Source organism: Suncus etruscus, chromosome 19, assembly GCF_024139225.1.
Source record: "Suncus etruscus isolate mSunEtr1 chromosome 19, mSunEtr1.pri.cur, whole genome shotgun sequence".
Lineage (NCBI taxonomy): Eukaryota > Metazoa > Chordata > Mammalia > Eulipotyphla > Soricidae > Suncus > Suncus etruscus.
In genome coordinates, this window is record NC_064866.1 from 13,159,998 (window position 1) to 13,178,312 (window position 18,315).

Here is an 18,315-nt window from a genome sequence, read left to right on the forward strand (position 1 = left end):
TGTGTCCGTGTGTTAGGCTGAGAACTTTCTTTCATTATCCATCTGGAGGCAATTGAGGGAGGCACAGATCTTGAGGAAGATAGTGTATTCTTGATAAAAACCTGCCTCAGGGTGATCCTTCAAAAGTTTCATAAAAGGATAGTCTACATTTTTCTGCAAAAATTAAGAGCTAGAAATTAAAGCTCTTAAGAAAAATTTAAAAAATTAAGCTCTTAAAAAATTAAAAGCTAAAAATTGAAAAAAGAAGGTTGGTGCCTGTTACCACTAAGGGGAAAAGCATCTCATTGGGCAAGGAAATGGCTCACAGGGCTGAATCTGCATTAAGGAGCCCAAGGTTCAATCCTCATTAATCCGTATTCCCTCAACACTACCAGGAACAACACCCGATTGCTGCCAGTTGTGGCCCCCAAAACAAAACCAAAATATTATTTTAAAAAGCAGAAAATTGGGGCCAGAGCTATAGCACAGTGGGTGGGGCATTTGCATTGCATGCATCCGACCTGTGCCCAGCAACCCATACCTTCTGGTCCCCCAAGCATTACCATGAATGACCCCTGAGTGTAGAGCCAGGAGTAACCCCTGAGCACTGCAAAATATGGCCCCTAGAAAAATAAAAAGCAGAAAAATAGTGATAATTTTGTAATAAAGTATGGATATCTGGTTTTTAAATAGTTTACTTTTTAGTGAAAGCAGTTTAATAGCTCTACCAAAAGACTGATATAATACCTGACACCTGTAAAGGGCAGAACACAGGGAATACCATCAGCATTCATGCATGTTTTTTTTTTTAATGATTTTTATTGTGACCAACATGAATTACAAATCTTTTATAGTAATATTTGCGGAATATAGTGGCATTGAATCAGGGATATTCCCACCACCAGTGTTGTCCTCCCTCCACCCCAGTTCCCAGCATTCCCCTCCTTTGACCCTGGACTGCTAGAATAACTGGTCCCCTCTGTGTATTGCTTGTTGAAGATTGGCTATCGATTCTGTTGTCGTTGACTTAGGGTTTGGTGTTTAAGTCTGATCCTTTTTAAATTTCTACTCAATGTTCATACGACTGTTTGGTTCTGGTACCATCCATTTTATTTTCCCCTCAACTTATGAGGCAGAACAAGATTATTCAAGTTATGTGGTTCTGTTTTAAAAAAAGGAATAAAAGAGGGGCCGGGCGGTGGCGCTAAAGGTAAGGTGCGCCTGCCTTGCCTGCAGTAGCCTTGGACGGACCGCGGTTCGATCCCCCGGTGTCCCATATGGTCCCCCAAGCCAGGAGCAACTTCTGAGCGCATAGCCAGGAGTAACCCCTGAGCGTTACCGGGTGTGGCCCAAAAACAAAAAAAAAAAAAAAAAAAAAAGGAATAAAAGGAAAAAAAAAAACACAAACAAGCTGAGAGGAGTCCGTCTAGAGGTTATAAATATCAATTTAAAAAGAAGATTTTGGTTTTTGTTGTTTATTTGTTTTGTTTTGTTTTGTTTTTGGGCCACACCCGGTGACGCTCAGGGAATACTCCTGGCTATATGCTCAGAAATCGCTCCTGGCTTGGGGGACCATATGGGATGCTGGGGATCGCACTGTGGTCTGTCCTAGACTAGTGTGAGCAAGAAGAAAGGGAAAAAAAGGAAAAAAAATAACAGAAAGAAAACAAAAACAACAAAAACAAGATAAAAACAATAAAAAAAGAAACAAAAATCAAACAAAAGATCAAAACCAGCAACTATAAAAAGCACCACAGCAAAAAATACAATAACCAAACAATAACCATGAGAACGAAAGAAAAGAAAATAAAAAAGAAAGGAGGGCTGGTGTGGCAAGGATTTTTTTGTTTTTGTTTTTGCATAGGCACAGTAAATATTGGGAAAATTAGAAAGGGAGTTTCCATGGCCTAAAAGATACAGGATTTCTCCGCCCTTGAAACATACTTTCGTGGGAATAACTACAGGCTCCATACATGCTCATTTTCACACCCCAAGGAATTTTTATGGTGCCAGGAAACTTTCTGCTCAGTTGTGGATGAGCAGGCCTCTACTTTGAGATCTTGGTTATTTGTGAAAGTCATAGGATGAAGCCTAGGATAGCGTCTTTCTTTATGGTTCTAGCAGTTGTTCCATCACTGTTGTACTCTATCTTCTGTAACTGGTGGTCTTGGTTTTTGCACAGATCCTAGGATGAAGCCTAGGGTAGTCTTTCATTATGTTTCTGGAAGATCTGCTCTTGTCGCAGTTGTCAAAGTCGGACCTCTGGAATTAGAGATCTTGGTTATTGTACAAATACTAGGCTGAAGCCTAGGCTAGGGTCTTTCTTTTTGGTTCCAGGATAAGTTCTGCCCAGTCATGGTTGTCAAAGTCAGTCTTCTGTAGTTAGTGATCTTAGTTTTTACATAGATAAAAGGATGATGTGTCTTCTGATTTCATGAGATAGGACAACCAGCTCTTAGATCAAGTTGTTGCCGTTTCCTCGTTGTCAGGATGTCATATCAAAACTGGCGCAAGTTACAAGTTAGTGCTAGAGCAGTATTAGGAATTTCCTTTTTCTTTTTTTTTTTTTGGTTTTTGGTTTCTTTTGGGTCACACACGGCAGGATGTCATATCAAAACTGGCGCAAGTTACAAGTTAGTGCTAGAGCAGTATTAGGAATTTCCTTTTTCTTTTTTTTTTTTTTGGTTTTTGGTTTCTTTTGGGTCACACACGGCAGTGCTCAGGGGCCACTCCTGGCTCTACACTCAGAAATCTCTCCTGGCAGGCTCGGGGGACCATATGGGATGCCAGGACTCAAACCATCATCCTTCTGCATGCAAGGCAATCACCTTACTTCCCGGCTATCTCTCCAGCCCCATATTATTAGGAATTTCCTGTGGTAGTTTTGTTCCTGGTACTGTTGCACGGAACTGTGTCCATTCTATGTTTGGGCTCTAGGGCTCCGAATTAAATGGTCGCTGTCTGATCTCATGGAGTCTAAGTTGGGTCCACATGACACATGTTCAGAGTGGGAGGCGGCCCTGTATTAAAAGAATGTATGGGTTCTTATCCCTATTAGATAAGAACTTGTTTCTGTACATAAAATTTCCCCCATTTTTAGTATACCTTTGCAGAAAGGAATGGTGCCATGTTGTATTGCTGGTGCATTTGGGGATAAGAATGTCAAGCTACACAATCTCTGTGACCTGGTATTGATATGAGCTTTTATCCCAGGCAAGACTTTTTCTTGTAGGTTTTCATACTAAGCAGACCAAAACAGGTAAAGTTAAAAAGAAAAAGCAATATATGTATATGTATATATATAATAGTGAAAATATATAAAAATAAATTTAATTCCTTGAGCTGTACAGAGACAAGATCTTTAGATACATAGGTCTGATTTTACCATACATGACGAAGCAGAAGTCTTCCATACACCACAAAAGCACCAAGGGAGTGTATATGAGCATGCAAGGAGTCTATAGTTAATCCCATGACAGTATACTTCAGGGTGGAGAAACCCTGTATCTCCTAGGCCAAGGGAATTCCCTCTATAATATCCCCAATAGTTACTGTGCCTATGCAGGGGGGAAAAAGAAAAAAAAGCACAAAATAATCATTTTATCCACATATATATTTATTGATTGATTTTTTTTACTTTATTTTGGTGTAGATATTAAAGTTGATGTCTCCAATTTTATTTTATTTTATCTTTCTCTTCCTTTTTGCACTCCAGCATGGTTTGATTTCAGGACCGAGACTATTGTGTGATGCTTGTCTTTATTGCTGCAGTGCTCACTGAATATTTAATTTGATATTTCTTTCTGTATTGTTGTGGTGTTTAAATTACCTTTTTCATGTCCTCTCTGAAACTGAGGTTGAAAACCTCTAGAAGGACTTTGCCCATTTTCAGCTTATTTATTTATTTACCCCATTCTATTGCTTTTCTTTCCTTCAAACAAAACCACATAACTCGAATTATCTAGCTCCGCTTCTCAAATAGAGGGGGAAACAAGGGAGGGTACCAGGACCAAACAGATATATGATCACTAAGAAAAGCTAGACAAAGAGGGGACCACCTACTCTAGCAGCCCGGGGGGTGATGGTGGGGGATATGGGTTGCAGGAAGGGTATGGGGATGGGGGGAGGACAAATTTGGTGATGGGTATTCCCCTGATTCAATGTTAAAATGTACCTAAAATACTACTGTGAAAGATATGTAAGCCAATATGATCAAAATAAAAATTAAAAAAATTTACAAAAAGTAATTGAAGAGGGGCCGGCCAGGTGGCGCTAGAGGTAAGGTGTCTGCCTTGCAAGCGCTAGCCAAGGAAAGGACCACGGTTCGATCCCCCGGCGTTCCATATGGTCCCCCCAAGCCAGGGGCAATTTCTGAGCGCGTAGCCAGGAGTAACCCCTGAGCATCTAACGGGTGTGGCCCGAAAAACAAAAACAAACAAACAAACAAAAAGTAATTGAAGAGAAATGAAGTGATGTAAGAGACTACCTTACATTTGGGAGTTAACAGACTCAGATGTATTATTATTGAGGTATTAAACATATAGAGAAAATATAGGCTCCCTATTGATTGTGATATTCTTGTGGGGGTCATGCATGTTTTTATAGTATCTTTATATGAATTTAGCATTACTTACACTTTGGTTATCTAATCTGTAACTCTCAAAGGGAAGTATCAATTTTTAATTAAAAACACAGTGTCTCTTACTGTGTCTTATCAAGGAGTCATTTGAGTAAACAAGTATCTTTAATAATTCAGACGTAGTAGCAATGTTTTAGTTTTGATTTTAGAGTAGAGTTGATCACATTTCTAAAAGTATAAAGGCATTGGGGTGAAGTTAATCTGCTTAATATTAGAAAGTTACCTCACAGGAGCAGATAGATCACAGTATCCTTTTATTCACAGGCCACCTAACCTCTGTACGATCATCCTAAATGAACAGAGAGGTGTATTATTTACCCTGAAGGATGATTATCAATGAGATGAATTCTGATTTTATCCCAAGCTCTCACATATATCACACTCAGCTCTATCACTGAGTCATATCTCTGACCCTAAGGTGATTTTTGATTGAAAATCATGTTTTAGGGTTCTGGTGAACACTGGACAGACACAGAATGAAGGGAACAGAATAACAAGCTTTTGTAAGATATTTAAGATTAGATCATATTTTTAAGATATTCAAGCTTCACCTAACCTAATGAATTTTAGAATTCAGAAGAAATGAAGATGTCAACTTGATCTATATGTTCACTCCTTATATGAGAAAACAAGGTCATAAGAATCTAAATATATTGGACAAAATCACAAACAGGTTAGCTTTGATTTCCTCCTTATTTATGATCAATTATTTTGATATACTTTTACAAAATGTCATCTTCTTAGGGATAACACATTTATGTTTTGCTTTCACTTTGCCTTCCCTTTTTCAAATGGACTAGAATTTTGTTATTTTCCACAATTAATTAATTTTACTCTCGAATGCAGGGAGAGAGATGTGACCTGGTGGCTAGCCCTGGCTCTCCTTCCTCTTTGCCTTAGACCATAAACTGTTCCTAATGTAGGTAGAAGTATTTGGGTTGTAGTTATGGGACAATTTATTGTAAATTCATAATTTTAGAATTTCCTGAACACAAAGTTAAATGTTTCTTTAGCTGATAACAAAATCCAACAACAGAATGACAATTTGTGCTACCTTCATAGTAGTTTTATATTTAATTCTTTAAATGTATAGAAAGGTGTCTGGGAAAGCAAACGAAAGCAAATGTTATACCTTTTAAAGCAAATTTTAGGAACCATATCACTGCTGGGAGGTACTAATTAGGTGGTGGTTAATCAAACTGGAAAGGGGAATTTTAAGGAAAATTTTAAGTCTGAAAGATAGCTTGAAACTTTCGTCAGATGAACTAAATTGGGAATATGATTAAGGGCAAGAAGAGATTGTTAAATCAGGTCAGAGGAATAGTTTTGTCTTTGTTTTATTTTGTCTTGTTGGCTTTTGGGCTACACTTGAGTGTGCTCAGGGATTACTCATGGTGGGCTTGGGGAAACCATATGGGATATCGGAGATTGAACCCAGGTTGGCCACTTTCAAAGCAAATGTCCAACACACTGTACTATCTCTACAGTTCCAGGAATTGATGATTACAGAGAAAAACAGTATTGTACATTTACCTCCTGGGGTGGGAGTTGAATACATCTTTTGGAGTGGAGAGGTTCCAGAATAGGAATTTAGAGAGGGGAGCAGAGCTTATAGTATAACTTCCTTTGTGCAAGATGCTAAGGATCTGAAGTTTTAGCTTAATGAGGTATGAGTGAAGGATTTATTCAGTTTCATTGCACTATCTTTCCTGACTAGAGTAAGCCACATCTGTACTCTGACAAATAAATACCATCTCAGAATCAGTCTCTCTCTCTCTCTCTCTCTCTCTCTCTCTCTCTCTCTCTCTCCACCCTCCTCACTTTTGAAGGCTTGGTCCTAACCTTAGACACTGTATATCAAATTATCCTAAAATGTGAGGCTTACTCAATGATAAGCTTTTATCTCCCACAGTTTGTGTGTGAGTCATGAGAGTATTTGACTGAACTGACTGGCTGGTTTGGGATTGCTCAGGAGACTGCAGTCATCCAAACCCTGAATGGAGTTAGAAGATCTGGTGCCAAGATGTGCAAATTGGTGTCAGCTTTTCCAAAGAGTCCTCAATTCTTCTCCTGGACTACTCAGATATTTTTGGTGACATATGGCTTATCCAAGAGCAAGCAATCCAAGAGGCTGAGGTGGAAACTGTAACGCCTTTTCTGATCTTGTCTCAGAGGTCATGCGCCAACTTTCCCATACTCTTTTGGTGAACTGAGTTGTCCCTCATAGCTTGGAATCAGTTCTTTTTCTGGCTATGAGGCTCCGTGGTTGAACTGGTTGACCAACCCCGGACTCCCACTCTTCCAGAAAAGCTTTTATTTTGGGCTCTGGAGCTAATGACACAAGATTATTTCAATCTAGCAAAAGGTTTCTAATATAGTTGAATATCAAAACCAATCAAGTTTTGGAACCAGAGTAGTGGCACAAGTGGTAGGGCATCTGCCTTGTAGGCATTAACCTAGGACAGTCCACAGTTCAATCCCCTGGCATCCCATATGGTCCCCCAATCCAGGAGGCATTTCTGAGCACATAGCCAGGAGTAACCCCTGAGCGTCAACAGGTGTGTCCCCCACAAAAAATATATTAGAGTTTTAATCTCTTCCTCCCCAGAGTATAGGTTCTCATAGGCTTCTAACATGCAAACTAGCTCTACTCTGAGGGAGACAACACAAGGGCCTGAATATTCAAAAGCAAGGATCTATCATTCAAGACCCAATCATTGGACTCTAGTTAATACAAATGGCTTTAGGAAGCTTCTAAAATCCTTAACTTCACATATTCCTCTTCTCCTTGTACTTAATAGCTCAACTTCATAGAAACTGAAGCTCCTAGAGATCTCCCAAGAAATTATGTTTTTCTAAATTATTTTACAAGTATTGACATGAAAAGTTATATTGGCTAATATTATTAGAGTGTGACAAAACTTGTTCTCTTAAAAGATGCCCCAAATGGTGATGTTTAAAATTCATATCAGCGTAACATCCTTTTATTATCATCCAGTTTACTTTGTCCGAGAAAATCAGCCTCCATTTACAATACAGTGGTTTGGAACAGAGATTTGAACACAAAATTCTATCCCAATCTTTTCAGTGACTGCTCTGGAGGCCCCATGGCTATTCCCTACAATGTTCAATCAACTGGACTGGCAGTATAGGGCTAGGACCGGAGGATATGGTTGAATAGTGCTTGGATATTGTGGTGTTTGGGACTACCAGTTACCCTGCCCACGCTTGGAAACTTCTAGGGCAATATTTGGCCATACTCTGTAGGTCATCTAGTGTCAGAGACTGAAATCCTATCAGAAGAATGGAAGGCATCTTTGCTAATGCTGTTCTATCTCCACAGCATCTATCTCTAATTTGTTTCTATGGATACAGAACCTAGAGAACCTACATAACCTGTTTCTCAATCCAGGCCTGGTTGTCAGCCCCTTCACATAGAGTTCTTATTTGCTTTAACCTTTTACGTGTTGATTCATTTAAATCTTATTTATACTCTAGTCTTCCTCTTAATTCTCCTCACCTCTCTATGAGGCAAACTCATAATTCCTTTGCCACATGGGGTCATTTGCAGTAGCAAATTAAAAAGCTTAACTTGGTTGTTTTAAAAGCTTGTCCTTAGTGGTCTTTATATGATGGGCTTATCAGCAATTGCAAACATTTGTTCATATTATTTTGTCCCTCCTTCCCTCCTTCCCTCCCTCCCTCCCTCTCTTCCTTCCCTCTATCTTGTGCTTCTTGAACAAGGGGAATTTAGACTATTCTATCTTTCATTGGAAAAAAAATCTATTTTTTAAAAATATATTGGATTTGCCTTGCATCATACTTTCTTCCCAGATTCCTAGTATTTTTATATAAATTTTTTCTTTTTTTTTTAACTTTATTTAACACTGTGGTTTAAAGTTGTTAGACATTCAATGTTTCAATACCAATAAGCCACCAGTGTGACCTTCCCTCAATCATTGTACCAGGTTTCCCACCAACCCTCCAAGCCTGCCCCGTTAGCAGGCACAAAATAATTGACTTTATATTACTTGTTACAACAAAATGGTTCATGGAATTAGCAAAAAATACTTTAATAAAAGAAATTTTATAAAATGCTATATATCTCACAGTGGGTCATTGAAGTCAATACCCAAGGATTTCGTAAGCTGTTTGTTGCTAGTTGAGCCTTCTGTGTTATAATTTTTGTTTTTGACCTTAGTTGGCTTTGATGCTATTTTCTCATCTGTTGGTATTGCAGAATTTGTAGATGTTGCACTTGCACATGTAACCTTGCACTGCAGGAACTCCTGGATTTGGAGAAACGGGCAAATGAGTTTCATCAGCTTGGCTTGTATCTTTTCTGAGATAAGGAGTGAAGCTGCTTGAAGTTGAGCCACTGCTTACCTGATGGCAGCTATGGGATTTGCATGTGGTTGCTGTGGGTTGGGGGAGGCTGCCCACCCCCACTCAGAGAAGACCCAGAGATTTTTTAACCCCCAAAATTGGTGTTCCTGGATTGTCCTTGCAGAGTTATTGTGACGCAGTGAAGTTGGGCCAGTTGTAGGTCAGTGACTGCAGGGTATGGGTTCAGCTGCTGAGTTTCAGTGAGGTGGGGACTTGGTTTTCTACCACCTGCCCCAAGGACATCTAAGTTTTCAGCCTGAAGATCAGTATACCCATGAGTTTACCCACTTCCAAAGTGAGTCGTGAAGCCATTGTTTACCTGGCATGATTATAGGATATGGGCCATGGTACTTTCTAGGGAATTAATAACTGGCCTCCCTGAACTTCCCAGTGACATTTCTCTGGTTATTTAAAGAATCTTCTTTTGTGTCAAGATTTAACAGAAAGCTCTAGATATAACCAAGCTTTGTCTTATTGGTTGTCAGAGTGCCCTGTTCATGCCTCTAAAGCATTATTTTTTCTTGCCTTTCTTCTCTGGATAATAGGGATTATGGTGTTTAGTTTTGTATTCTTTGTGCCAGAAGCCTAATTACTCCATTGCTAAATGAGCGAATTAAAATGTCTATAAGGTAAATGGGGAATCTAGTAGAATCTCTACTTTATCAACTGCAGGAATTTCTGAATCCTCTTTCCAGATCCTGGGCCAAAACTTTTGAGCATCATAAGAATTCGTGATTCTTAAACTATGTATGAGGCAACTACGAATTTACATTAAGAAAACACCTAGACAGTTATTGTTCCTTAAGTTACTTTAATGAGAGGACTTTAACAATGGCTATTTAAAAGTGCCTATTGCAAGGCTTTATACACTTTGGATTTCATACAATCACTCCAGACTCTTGAACTAAAGGTAGAAATTCACTTAATTACCATATATACATATACGTGCCATCCAAAAGTTCGTGACAATGATTTCTGCACCACAGGGTCAGGCAGGAGAAGAATACTGTAATCCGAGAAGCTTTTCTTCTGCTGGGAGTAAGGTCAGTGTTAATAAATGCACGTTTGTTATTTCTGAATGTTCCTTTGTTAAAAATAAACAGTGCATCTCAAACTTTTGCTTGATCAAACCTATAACGAAGTATATCTTATTTCCTTACATGGGACCCACAGACTTTAAATACTGCAACAACTATTTCTCAAATCAACGTGTGAACACACTAAGATTTTTTTCCTATCGTGTTCTATTGAGATCTCATTAAAAAGTAAAATGTTCTCGATTTACCAGTGCTGCTTTCACAATCTCAGGATTACAAGGTTTATAAATACACCGATTTGCAGAAAGCTTTTCTTTTTTACACTTCACATTATAACCATTTTTCCCTGCAACTCTCTACATGTCTTTGCATTCTCAACCCACCCTACCTCCCTTCTAAGAGGCAGTATTTCTCAAGGAGGTACCCCAAGCTATGCCAAGGGAGGGCACAGGTGAAAAACTGTTTAAATGGGGGAGCAAGGATACCAGGGGTGGGAGGTGGAGGTGGGTCAAAAGATTGCAAAAGGAAAGTAAACAAAGTCAGAAGTAGGGATTGCACAATGGGGAAAGGCTTAGGCCCCCAAAGCTAGCAGCTTGCAGCATGCGGCTTGCAGCATACAGCTTTTAGCATGCAAGGTCTTGGGTGCAATGAAGAGTGATGGGATATATTTTTTCCACCTTTCTTCCTGGGCTCCTTTAAGAGGGTGGTAAAGGCCCATTAAAGCAGGTCCCACCCACCCAAGTGGCTGGCACAGGCTAGGCCCGCTTTTCCAGTTCTAGAAAAGCCTGGGTGTGTGGCCTACAAGGTGGAACCAAAGCCAGAGCTAAGATGGAAGCCAGATAGCAGGAGCGACCGGAAGTCCCCCTCCCATCCCACCCTCCACCAGTGAGGGTCCGCGCTTGCGCAGAAAGCATCCCGGGGGCGCTTCCGGTCTCCGTGGCAAGGGCTCGCGCGACAAAGTTCACAGTGAACTGGGAAGACGGAGCGCGCGCGCGCGCGTGCGTGTGCAGAAGGTGGGCGTGGCCAGATCCCGGCCACGCCCCTCCCAGCGCGTGCCTCGCCTCTCCTCCCAGGGTGCCCCGCGCGCGCACTCCCCCCACACACACATACACACATACACTCAGGGTTGAAGTCGCCGCTGCATCCGCCTCCATCCAGGCTCCCTCCGGCCCCATGGCGGCCTTCAGCAAGTACCTGACGGCGCGGAACTCCTCGCTGGCGGGGGCCGCCTTCTTGCTGCTCTGCCTGCTCCACAAGCGGCGGCGCCGAGCCCTCGGCCTGCAGGGGTAAGAAAGAAGCAGAAGGGCCCCTGGCCCGTCATTCCGCCGCGCCGGCGTCTCAGGGCCCGAGGGAGGGCGCTGGTGTTTTTCCCCCCGCGTGGTCAAAGGTCAGGGGTCAAAGGTCGCCGGCAAAGGTCGCCGGGCCTGCCAGTGCAGAATGCAGAAAGCAGAGTGCAGAGAGGATTAGTGGGTCTGTGTGTGTGTGTGTTGGGACCCTGGGACAAATCAGTGTCCTGGCCTCTCTAGCTCGCTGGCTTGCAGCCATCCACTCTCTCTTCTCTCTCTGGCTCTCTCTTCTCCCTGCACCCCTGCCCTACTTCTCCTTGTCACCTGCTCCCCTAACCTTGTCTCTGCTTTCTCCTTTCTCCCTTCTCTCTCTCTCTCTTTCTCTTTCTCTCTCCTTCAGTGTCCTGCCCTCACTTGCACACACCCACCCACATCTCTATCTCTGTCTCTGTCTCTCTGTTTCTCTCTCCCTCTCCCCCCACTCAGTGTCCTGCTCTACTGGCACCCACCCACATCTCTGTCTCTCTCCCTCTCCCCCATTCAGTGTCCTGCCCTGCCTTCACTCACACCCACCCACTTCTCTGTGTCTCTCTCTGTCTCTGTCTGCCTTTCTTTCCCTCTCTCTCCCTCTACCCCCCAGTGTCCTGCCCTCACTCGTACCCACCCACATCTCTCTGTCTCTCTCTGTCTCCCTGTCTGTTTCTCTCCCTCTCTCCTCTACAGTGTCCTGCCCTCACTTGTACCCACCCACTTCTGTGTCTCTGTCTCTCTCTCCCTCTCCCCCCCACTTGCACACACCCACATCTCTCTGTCTCTGTCTCCCTGTCTTTGTCTCTCTCCCTCTATCCCCTTCAGTGTCCTGCCCTCATTGCACCCAACCACTTCTCTCTCTCTTCTCTCTCCTCTCTTTCTCTCCCTCAGTGTCCTGTCCTCACTCACACCACCTATCTCTCTCTCCCTCTCTCCCCTCTTCTCTGTCCTCCTCTCTCTTGTCTCTGTCTCTCCCTCTCTTCTTCAGTGCCCTGTCCTCACTTGCACCCACCCACATCTCTCTCTCTTCCCCTCCCTCCCTCTCTCTCCCTCCCCCCTCTCACTCTCTCTCTCTCTCTCTCTCTGTCTCTGTGTGTGTGTGTGTGTGTGTGTGTGTGTGTGTGTGTCCTGCCCTCACTCATACCACCTATCTCTTTGCCTCTCTCCCCTCTCTCCTCTTTCTCCTCTTCTCTTTCTCCCTCTCTCCTCTCTCTCCCCCTGAGAGCATCGACTTTGTGGGTGTTTGCATTTTGCCATCTCATGCACCGGCCGAGCGTGTTTTGCTTTGTGAACTTGCCCGTGCAGTTTTCAACACAGGGAGGTGGGACCTGCCAAGGTTGGCATGCAAGCTGGCTCGGCTGGCTGGCTGGCTGCTGGGCACGGTTCGCAAGTTACGTGGGGGGAAAGAACCGCCCAAGGGTAGATAGAGTCGGGTAGTTGCTTGCTTGGCCCAGTTGGGGCCACTGAGCAAAAACTGCTTTCCCAAATGGCTTCCCCCTTGGAATGGGTCAGTTGTCCCAGTGTTTTATTTGGGGGTGCAAGTTGTCTCCCATTCAGGGCCTCCTGCAGGTCCAAGGTGGAAAAGTGTGCCTTAAGGGGGGAAGTAGGTTCAAGGTTTTGTTTTTTAGGGTTTTTTTTTTTTTTTTTTTTTTGCAGATTGCACTTTGTGGCTTGCTAACTCCTTTCAGGAGAATTTTCAAAGTTGAAGGTTATTAAATTATTGGGAGTATAGTATGAGATTAAAGGCTGTCATGAAATTACAAACTGAAATTTTTGGGGTTTGAGTCAATTGCCTTTTGCATATGATTCTTTACCCCAAGAGTTATTTCTCAAGTATTCTCAAGTATTTCATATTAAATATCAGTTTATTGCTGTCATGCACTTTATTTTTAATTGGCTTCTCTGCATGGTTGCTGTTTTTATTATTTGCCTAGAGTATCTTATTTGGGGATTACAGGTGATAAAAGCGATTACCTTGCACGCCAGTAATCCATGTTCTTCTATAGGGGCATCACTAGGAGTGACTCCTGAGCACCTTCCTATTTGGTCCACAAATAAATTATGATTTTTTTGTATATTTAAGACTAAACCATACAAAGGGCTTTTTAAAAAATGGAGTTATTACACATCTTCTGTAATTTTCCCCCTGTTGCTTAAGTTTAAAGCTAGTCTTTTCCTTTCAAAATCTGCTTTACAAAGTTATAGGGAATTTACACCTTTTCCACAGAGCATTAGCAAATCACTTTGATATAATTTGCTTTTAAAATAGTTAATTCTGAAACTAGAAATGAATATTTCGGTTGGATTGTATGCTTCCTGGATTTCTAATTACAAATGGAAGTTATTGTCTGCAAATACGTCAAGAGAAAGAGCTAAATGCCATAAAATAACGAATTACTGAGAAGCGTTCAGTGTGTAGAACGGGTGTTTTAGTATGGAGCAGAGAATTTGACGACAGTCTGTTAGTTCCAGTTTACTTTTCATGATTAAACAATTATTTTACTTTAGGCAAATAAAAAAAAAACAAACAGCAACCATGCAGAGAGGCCAATAAAAAATAAAGTGCATGACAGTAATAAACTGAGATTTAATATGAAAATCCTAGTAACTGGTAAGAAGAATGTTTCAGAAATAACTTTTGCTGTATTATTATATACACATAAAAGTCATGTATGCATACAGCTTAAACATTTATAAAATACTGATATAAAATGATTGAACTATTTAAAACCATTAAGAATGATGTTGTCTTACGTTTTCCAACATCTTTTAGTCACTATCTTTGGCATCACCATTTGAAAATTAGAAAATTTTAACTTTATGTTTTAGTTCTTTTTTTTTCAATATCTTTAGGGTTAATTTTACTATCTTTTGCTTATGGGTTTATGCTACTAATGGTAGGTTTTTGTTAGAAGATAGTTTAGAATCCCATAGTAACTAAACTGATTAGGTCACTTTAAAAGTTAAAGTAGGGTTGGAGACACTGCAGCAGTAGGGCTTTTGCCTTGCCTGCCGCCTGACCCTGGAGGGGCCTGGTTGGATTCCTGGCAGTGTTCCCCAGTCTGCCTGGGGCTATGTCTTCTAAGTGCAAGTTCAAAGCCAGGAGTGACCCCTGAGCGCTGCTGGGAGTGGCCCAAAAACCAATCAATCAATCAATCAATAAAGTTTAAAAAAAAGTTAAAGTAATGCAAATTTCCAATTATTAGGAGAATGAGTACTTTAATATTAATGCATTTTGACATGTTAGCGTGAAAATTTCACATATATAAGTAGATTTCACCTGTACAGTGTTGCATGTAGTTTTGAATATAATAAGAAAACATACTGAACATATGGTATAATGTATTCTCTATACACTTATTTCTAGGAATACCATCAGCTTTCTGTCATACTCATTTTGTGTGTATCTACTTGATCTTCCTCCCAATGAGATTTGGCAATTTACATTTAAATTTTAGTATACAAATTTTAGTACTTTTTAACCTCCTTCCCCCACCCTAAAATAAAACAGAACAAAACAAACAAAATGCATTATTTTCTCAGGGATCTTACATTTTTGTTAGGAATGAAATTAATTACATACAAATCAATTGCATACGTGCAAATTTTCATACAAATTAATTAAAAATAGTGATTGTAGAATATACTGAAAACAAAAGTTTGCCTTTGGGTTTTTTTGTTTGTTTGTTTAGTTGGTTTTGGGTTTTGGCCACACATGGAGACACCCAGGGGTTACTCCTGGCTCTGTGCTCAGAAATCGCTCCTGGCAGGCACCAGGGACCATATGGGATGCCGGGATTCGAACCACCATCCATCCTGGGTCAACTGCTTACAAGGCAAATGCCCTACTGCTCTGCTATCTCTCCTGCCTGCCTTTTCTTTTTGCTATTTTTTGTTTTGAAGCACACCTGGCAACATTGCTTTGGGCTTATCCAGGTTCTGTGCTCAGGAACACTCCTGGCAGGGCTGGGAGCCACATAGGTTGCTGGGGATTGAACCCAGCTTAGTATGTCTGCAAGCATCCTATCCACTGTTCTGCCTCCAGAGTTTCCCTTTGAAGTTTTGGGAATGGAGAGATGTGTTTAGGAGGAATTAGGGAAAAACAAGACCTTGATAGAAGTAAGATGAGATAACTGAAGATACATAGAAAATTTGAGTAACCCTTTTTTTAAACATTAGATGCTTGTTGTCTTTATGCTAGAAAAAATTTTATGGTGACCATTCAATCCCTCTAGTGCCATTGGAACTCTCTCCTTCCAACACCATTGCCTTCTACCCCACCTCCTTTCTGGGGTTCTTAATAGAAGAGTTATCAGGCAGAATGGCCAGTGGAAGTCTGGAAGCACTGAGAATGAACCTTGTACTTGTTAGAGAAGCACTTTAAGGAAGGAAGGAAGGAAGAAATTGCATTTAGCTATTATATACATTTTTAGCATGAAACGATGTTCATGGCATTTATGACCTGGTTCTTGTCTACTTTAATTCATGTGGTCATGTATGACTTGCAATCTTTTTACAATCTGATTGTAATACTGATTGTTACTATACTCTGCTCTTTCCAACTTTTCACATTTGCTTTCCTCTTAAGATTCAGTTCACTGAGCACTTTCTCCTTTTTCCCTTCTTTCCTTGATCTTTAAATTGATCTTGCAGTCCTCTACTCTCCATGATACTCCGAAATATTCCTCTACTTTAGAAATGACTACTTACCAGTAATTAAATTTCTTGGCAGCTTTGTGCATCAGATTCTGAGTTTCTTGAGGGCATAGAGTGAGTCATTTTTAATACATAGTTTGTACACATCACAGGATAGACACTCTGTAAGTGTTTATAGGACAGATACATTATGTAGGAGAGTTGAGGTATGACTGAGCTGGAAAACCAAGTGAGCGAATTGTGGGAGGCATGGAAAGGTAATAGGATTTTAAAAAAGACAAGACCCCCTCCCCCAACACACAACAGTGTAGTTCCTTTCCTTGCTTGTGAATTTTGTCAGAGTTTAGATTTCTCATTGTGGTTGTCAGAGCCCTTCTCAATCTGGTCTCACTTTACCTGGCTAATCTTACATGCCTTTGCCTGCCAACGAACATTTTCTGTTCCAAATAGGCCAGTTTCTGTGCTTTTCTTTAAGCAGGACTCACTCATTCCTGGCTTTGAAAGGAGTGTTATCTGAACCTAGAATCTCTCACTATTTTTGTATTTTTCTCATCGACTCATTATCCTTTCAGGGTTAGGACAGGATTACCCCTTCTATGAAGTATTATTAAACAACATGATCTTAATGACCTTTTTCTGCCTCTTAACCATCTGCAATGTGAATTTCTGTACTTTTTTGTTTTATAGTTTGGCTGTATATTAACCTAGCAGTCAGCCGAGTATAACAAAATTCATTAGCTTTTGGTGAACTTTACCCTTTTTAGAACTAATCTTTGGTGGTTGGTAAAAAAAAAAAACAACAACACAATTTATTTCTTCAGATATTTTGAGGGGTTTCAGGAAGATAGTCTTCTAGTCACACTCTATTTTCTTTATTGGGTTGAGGCTTGGCAATAGCCGAAGCGCTTCTCTCAGCATTATTTGGCAGGGTTAATTGGCAGGCTGTGTGAGCAAATGATGTTGTTGCCCAAGTCTGCAGTGCTGCAGGCCACTAGGGCCAAACCCAGAGGTGCTGGAGGGAGGAGGGCATGTGACATTGGGGATTCTGGAGTCGACTTAAATTCGAGATATGAAGTCCAGTCCTATGAGCTGTCTCTAGCCCTTACCTTTCCGCTTTTATTTTGCCTTATTTTAGAACCCCTTTCCATTTTGTCTGTTGAGTCTATTTTGCTGGTATCTGTCTTGATTTCTTTAAGTCTTTTCTCACAGTATACAGTATAGCCCTGGGGTTGTGGGAATTCTATGCTGAGATTTGGTCCAAGGGTTGTAGTAACCTCTGGACAACTAGAATCATCTTTACGATTTTTATTTGATTTATTGATTTTATTTGAGTGGTTTGGGAGGCATTGAGTGACTATTTCTGCAAAGGGGCCAAGTAAGTTTGGTAACCTCTGCTCTAAAACAGCATTTTTCAACTTCAGTGCTGACCCGCTGGTGTAGAAAGGTTGAAAACGACTGCTCTAACTCTGGATCCTTGGACCATTATGTAGGACAGGTGCTGATTTGCAGCTCTCAGAGGTTGGAGGATTCTGCTCTGAAATATCAGTCACAAAGCAGGCATTTATTTTATTGAAAATTTATATTTCAGTAGAGTGAACAGTTTAAATGGAGTCATTCTTTTGGTGTTTTTATTTGTTTGGGGGCCATACTCACCAGTGCTCTGGACTAATCCTGGTTTGATGCTTGTGAGATTATGCAGTGTCAGTGATGGAACTCAGGACTCCTGCCTGCCTAGCCCTTTGAGCTATCACCCTGACCACAAAGCATTTTTATATTTGTAGGTTTCTTAGACATTCCCAATCTTGGAAATTTGTTGACTATAATTTTTCCCTAACCATGACTATGTCATCTGTGTTGAACCTTTTCTGTACACCTTTAGTATTTGCAGTTTCTACTCCTTGAATTCTTATCCCACTAACATCGCTTATTTTCTTACGAAAGTCAACTTCAGCTTTCCTTCCTGAGCATCTTCAGATTAAATTCTAGAAAGAGGTTGGCTTTTCTTTTCTCATTTTCTCAAGCTCACAGAATATTTTGCATCTGCAAGCAAGCTTGAATCAGGAGAAGGCTAGAGCTTTGTGAGATGCTAAGAATATATTTTGAATGGATGTTACAGATATTGGCTGCAGTTGGATCCTTGGAGTAAAAAGGGGATGCTTAAAACAGACATAGGTAAAAAAAAAATAAACCTTAAATGATTTGATGAGAAAAGTAGCTGCGTATGGAAACTAAGAGATGGAGATCTGGTTCAAAAGGGACATTCTCCGTGGCCTGCTTGAGGGGTAGAGGATGGTAGGCACTG

General features: G+C 41.0%; 1 protein-coding gene and 1 pseudogene across 1 annotated transcript in view; one reads left to right on the forward strand and one right to left on the reverse strand.

Moving 5' to 3' along the window:
• The window catches only part of LOC125997617 (ubiquitin carboxyl-terminal hydrolase 8-like), a 43,378-nt pseudogene extending 35,488 nt beyond the window's left edge, over positions 1-7,890 (reverse strand).
• Positions 1-18,315, forward strand: part of ABCD3 (ATP binding cassette subfamily D member 3) — a 544,096-nt gene that overhangs the window by 479,169 nt on the left and 46,612 nt on the right. The window contains exon 2 of the mRNA XM_049765701.1: positions 11,139-11,327. Within this exon, the coding sequence (XP_049621658.1) occupies positions 11,215-11,327 (113 nt within the window). The 5' untranslated portion in view covers positions 11,139-11,214. The remainder of the gene's footprint in view (positions 1-11,138; positions 11,328-18,315) is intronic.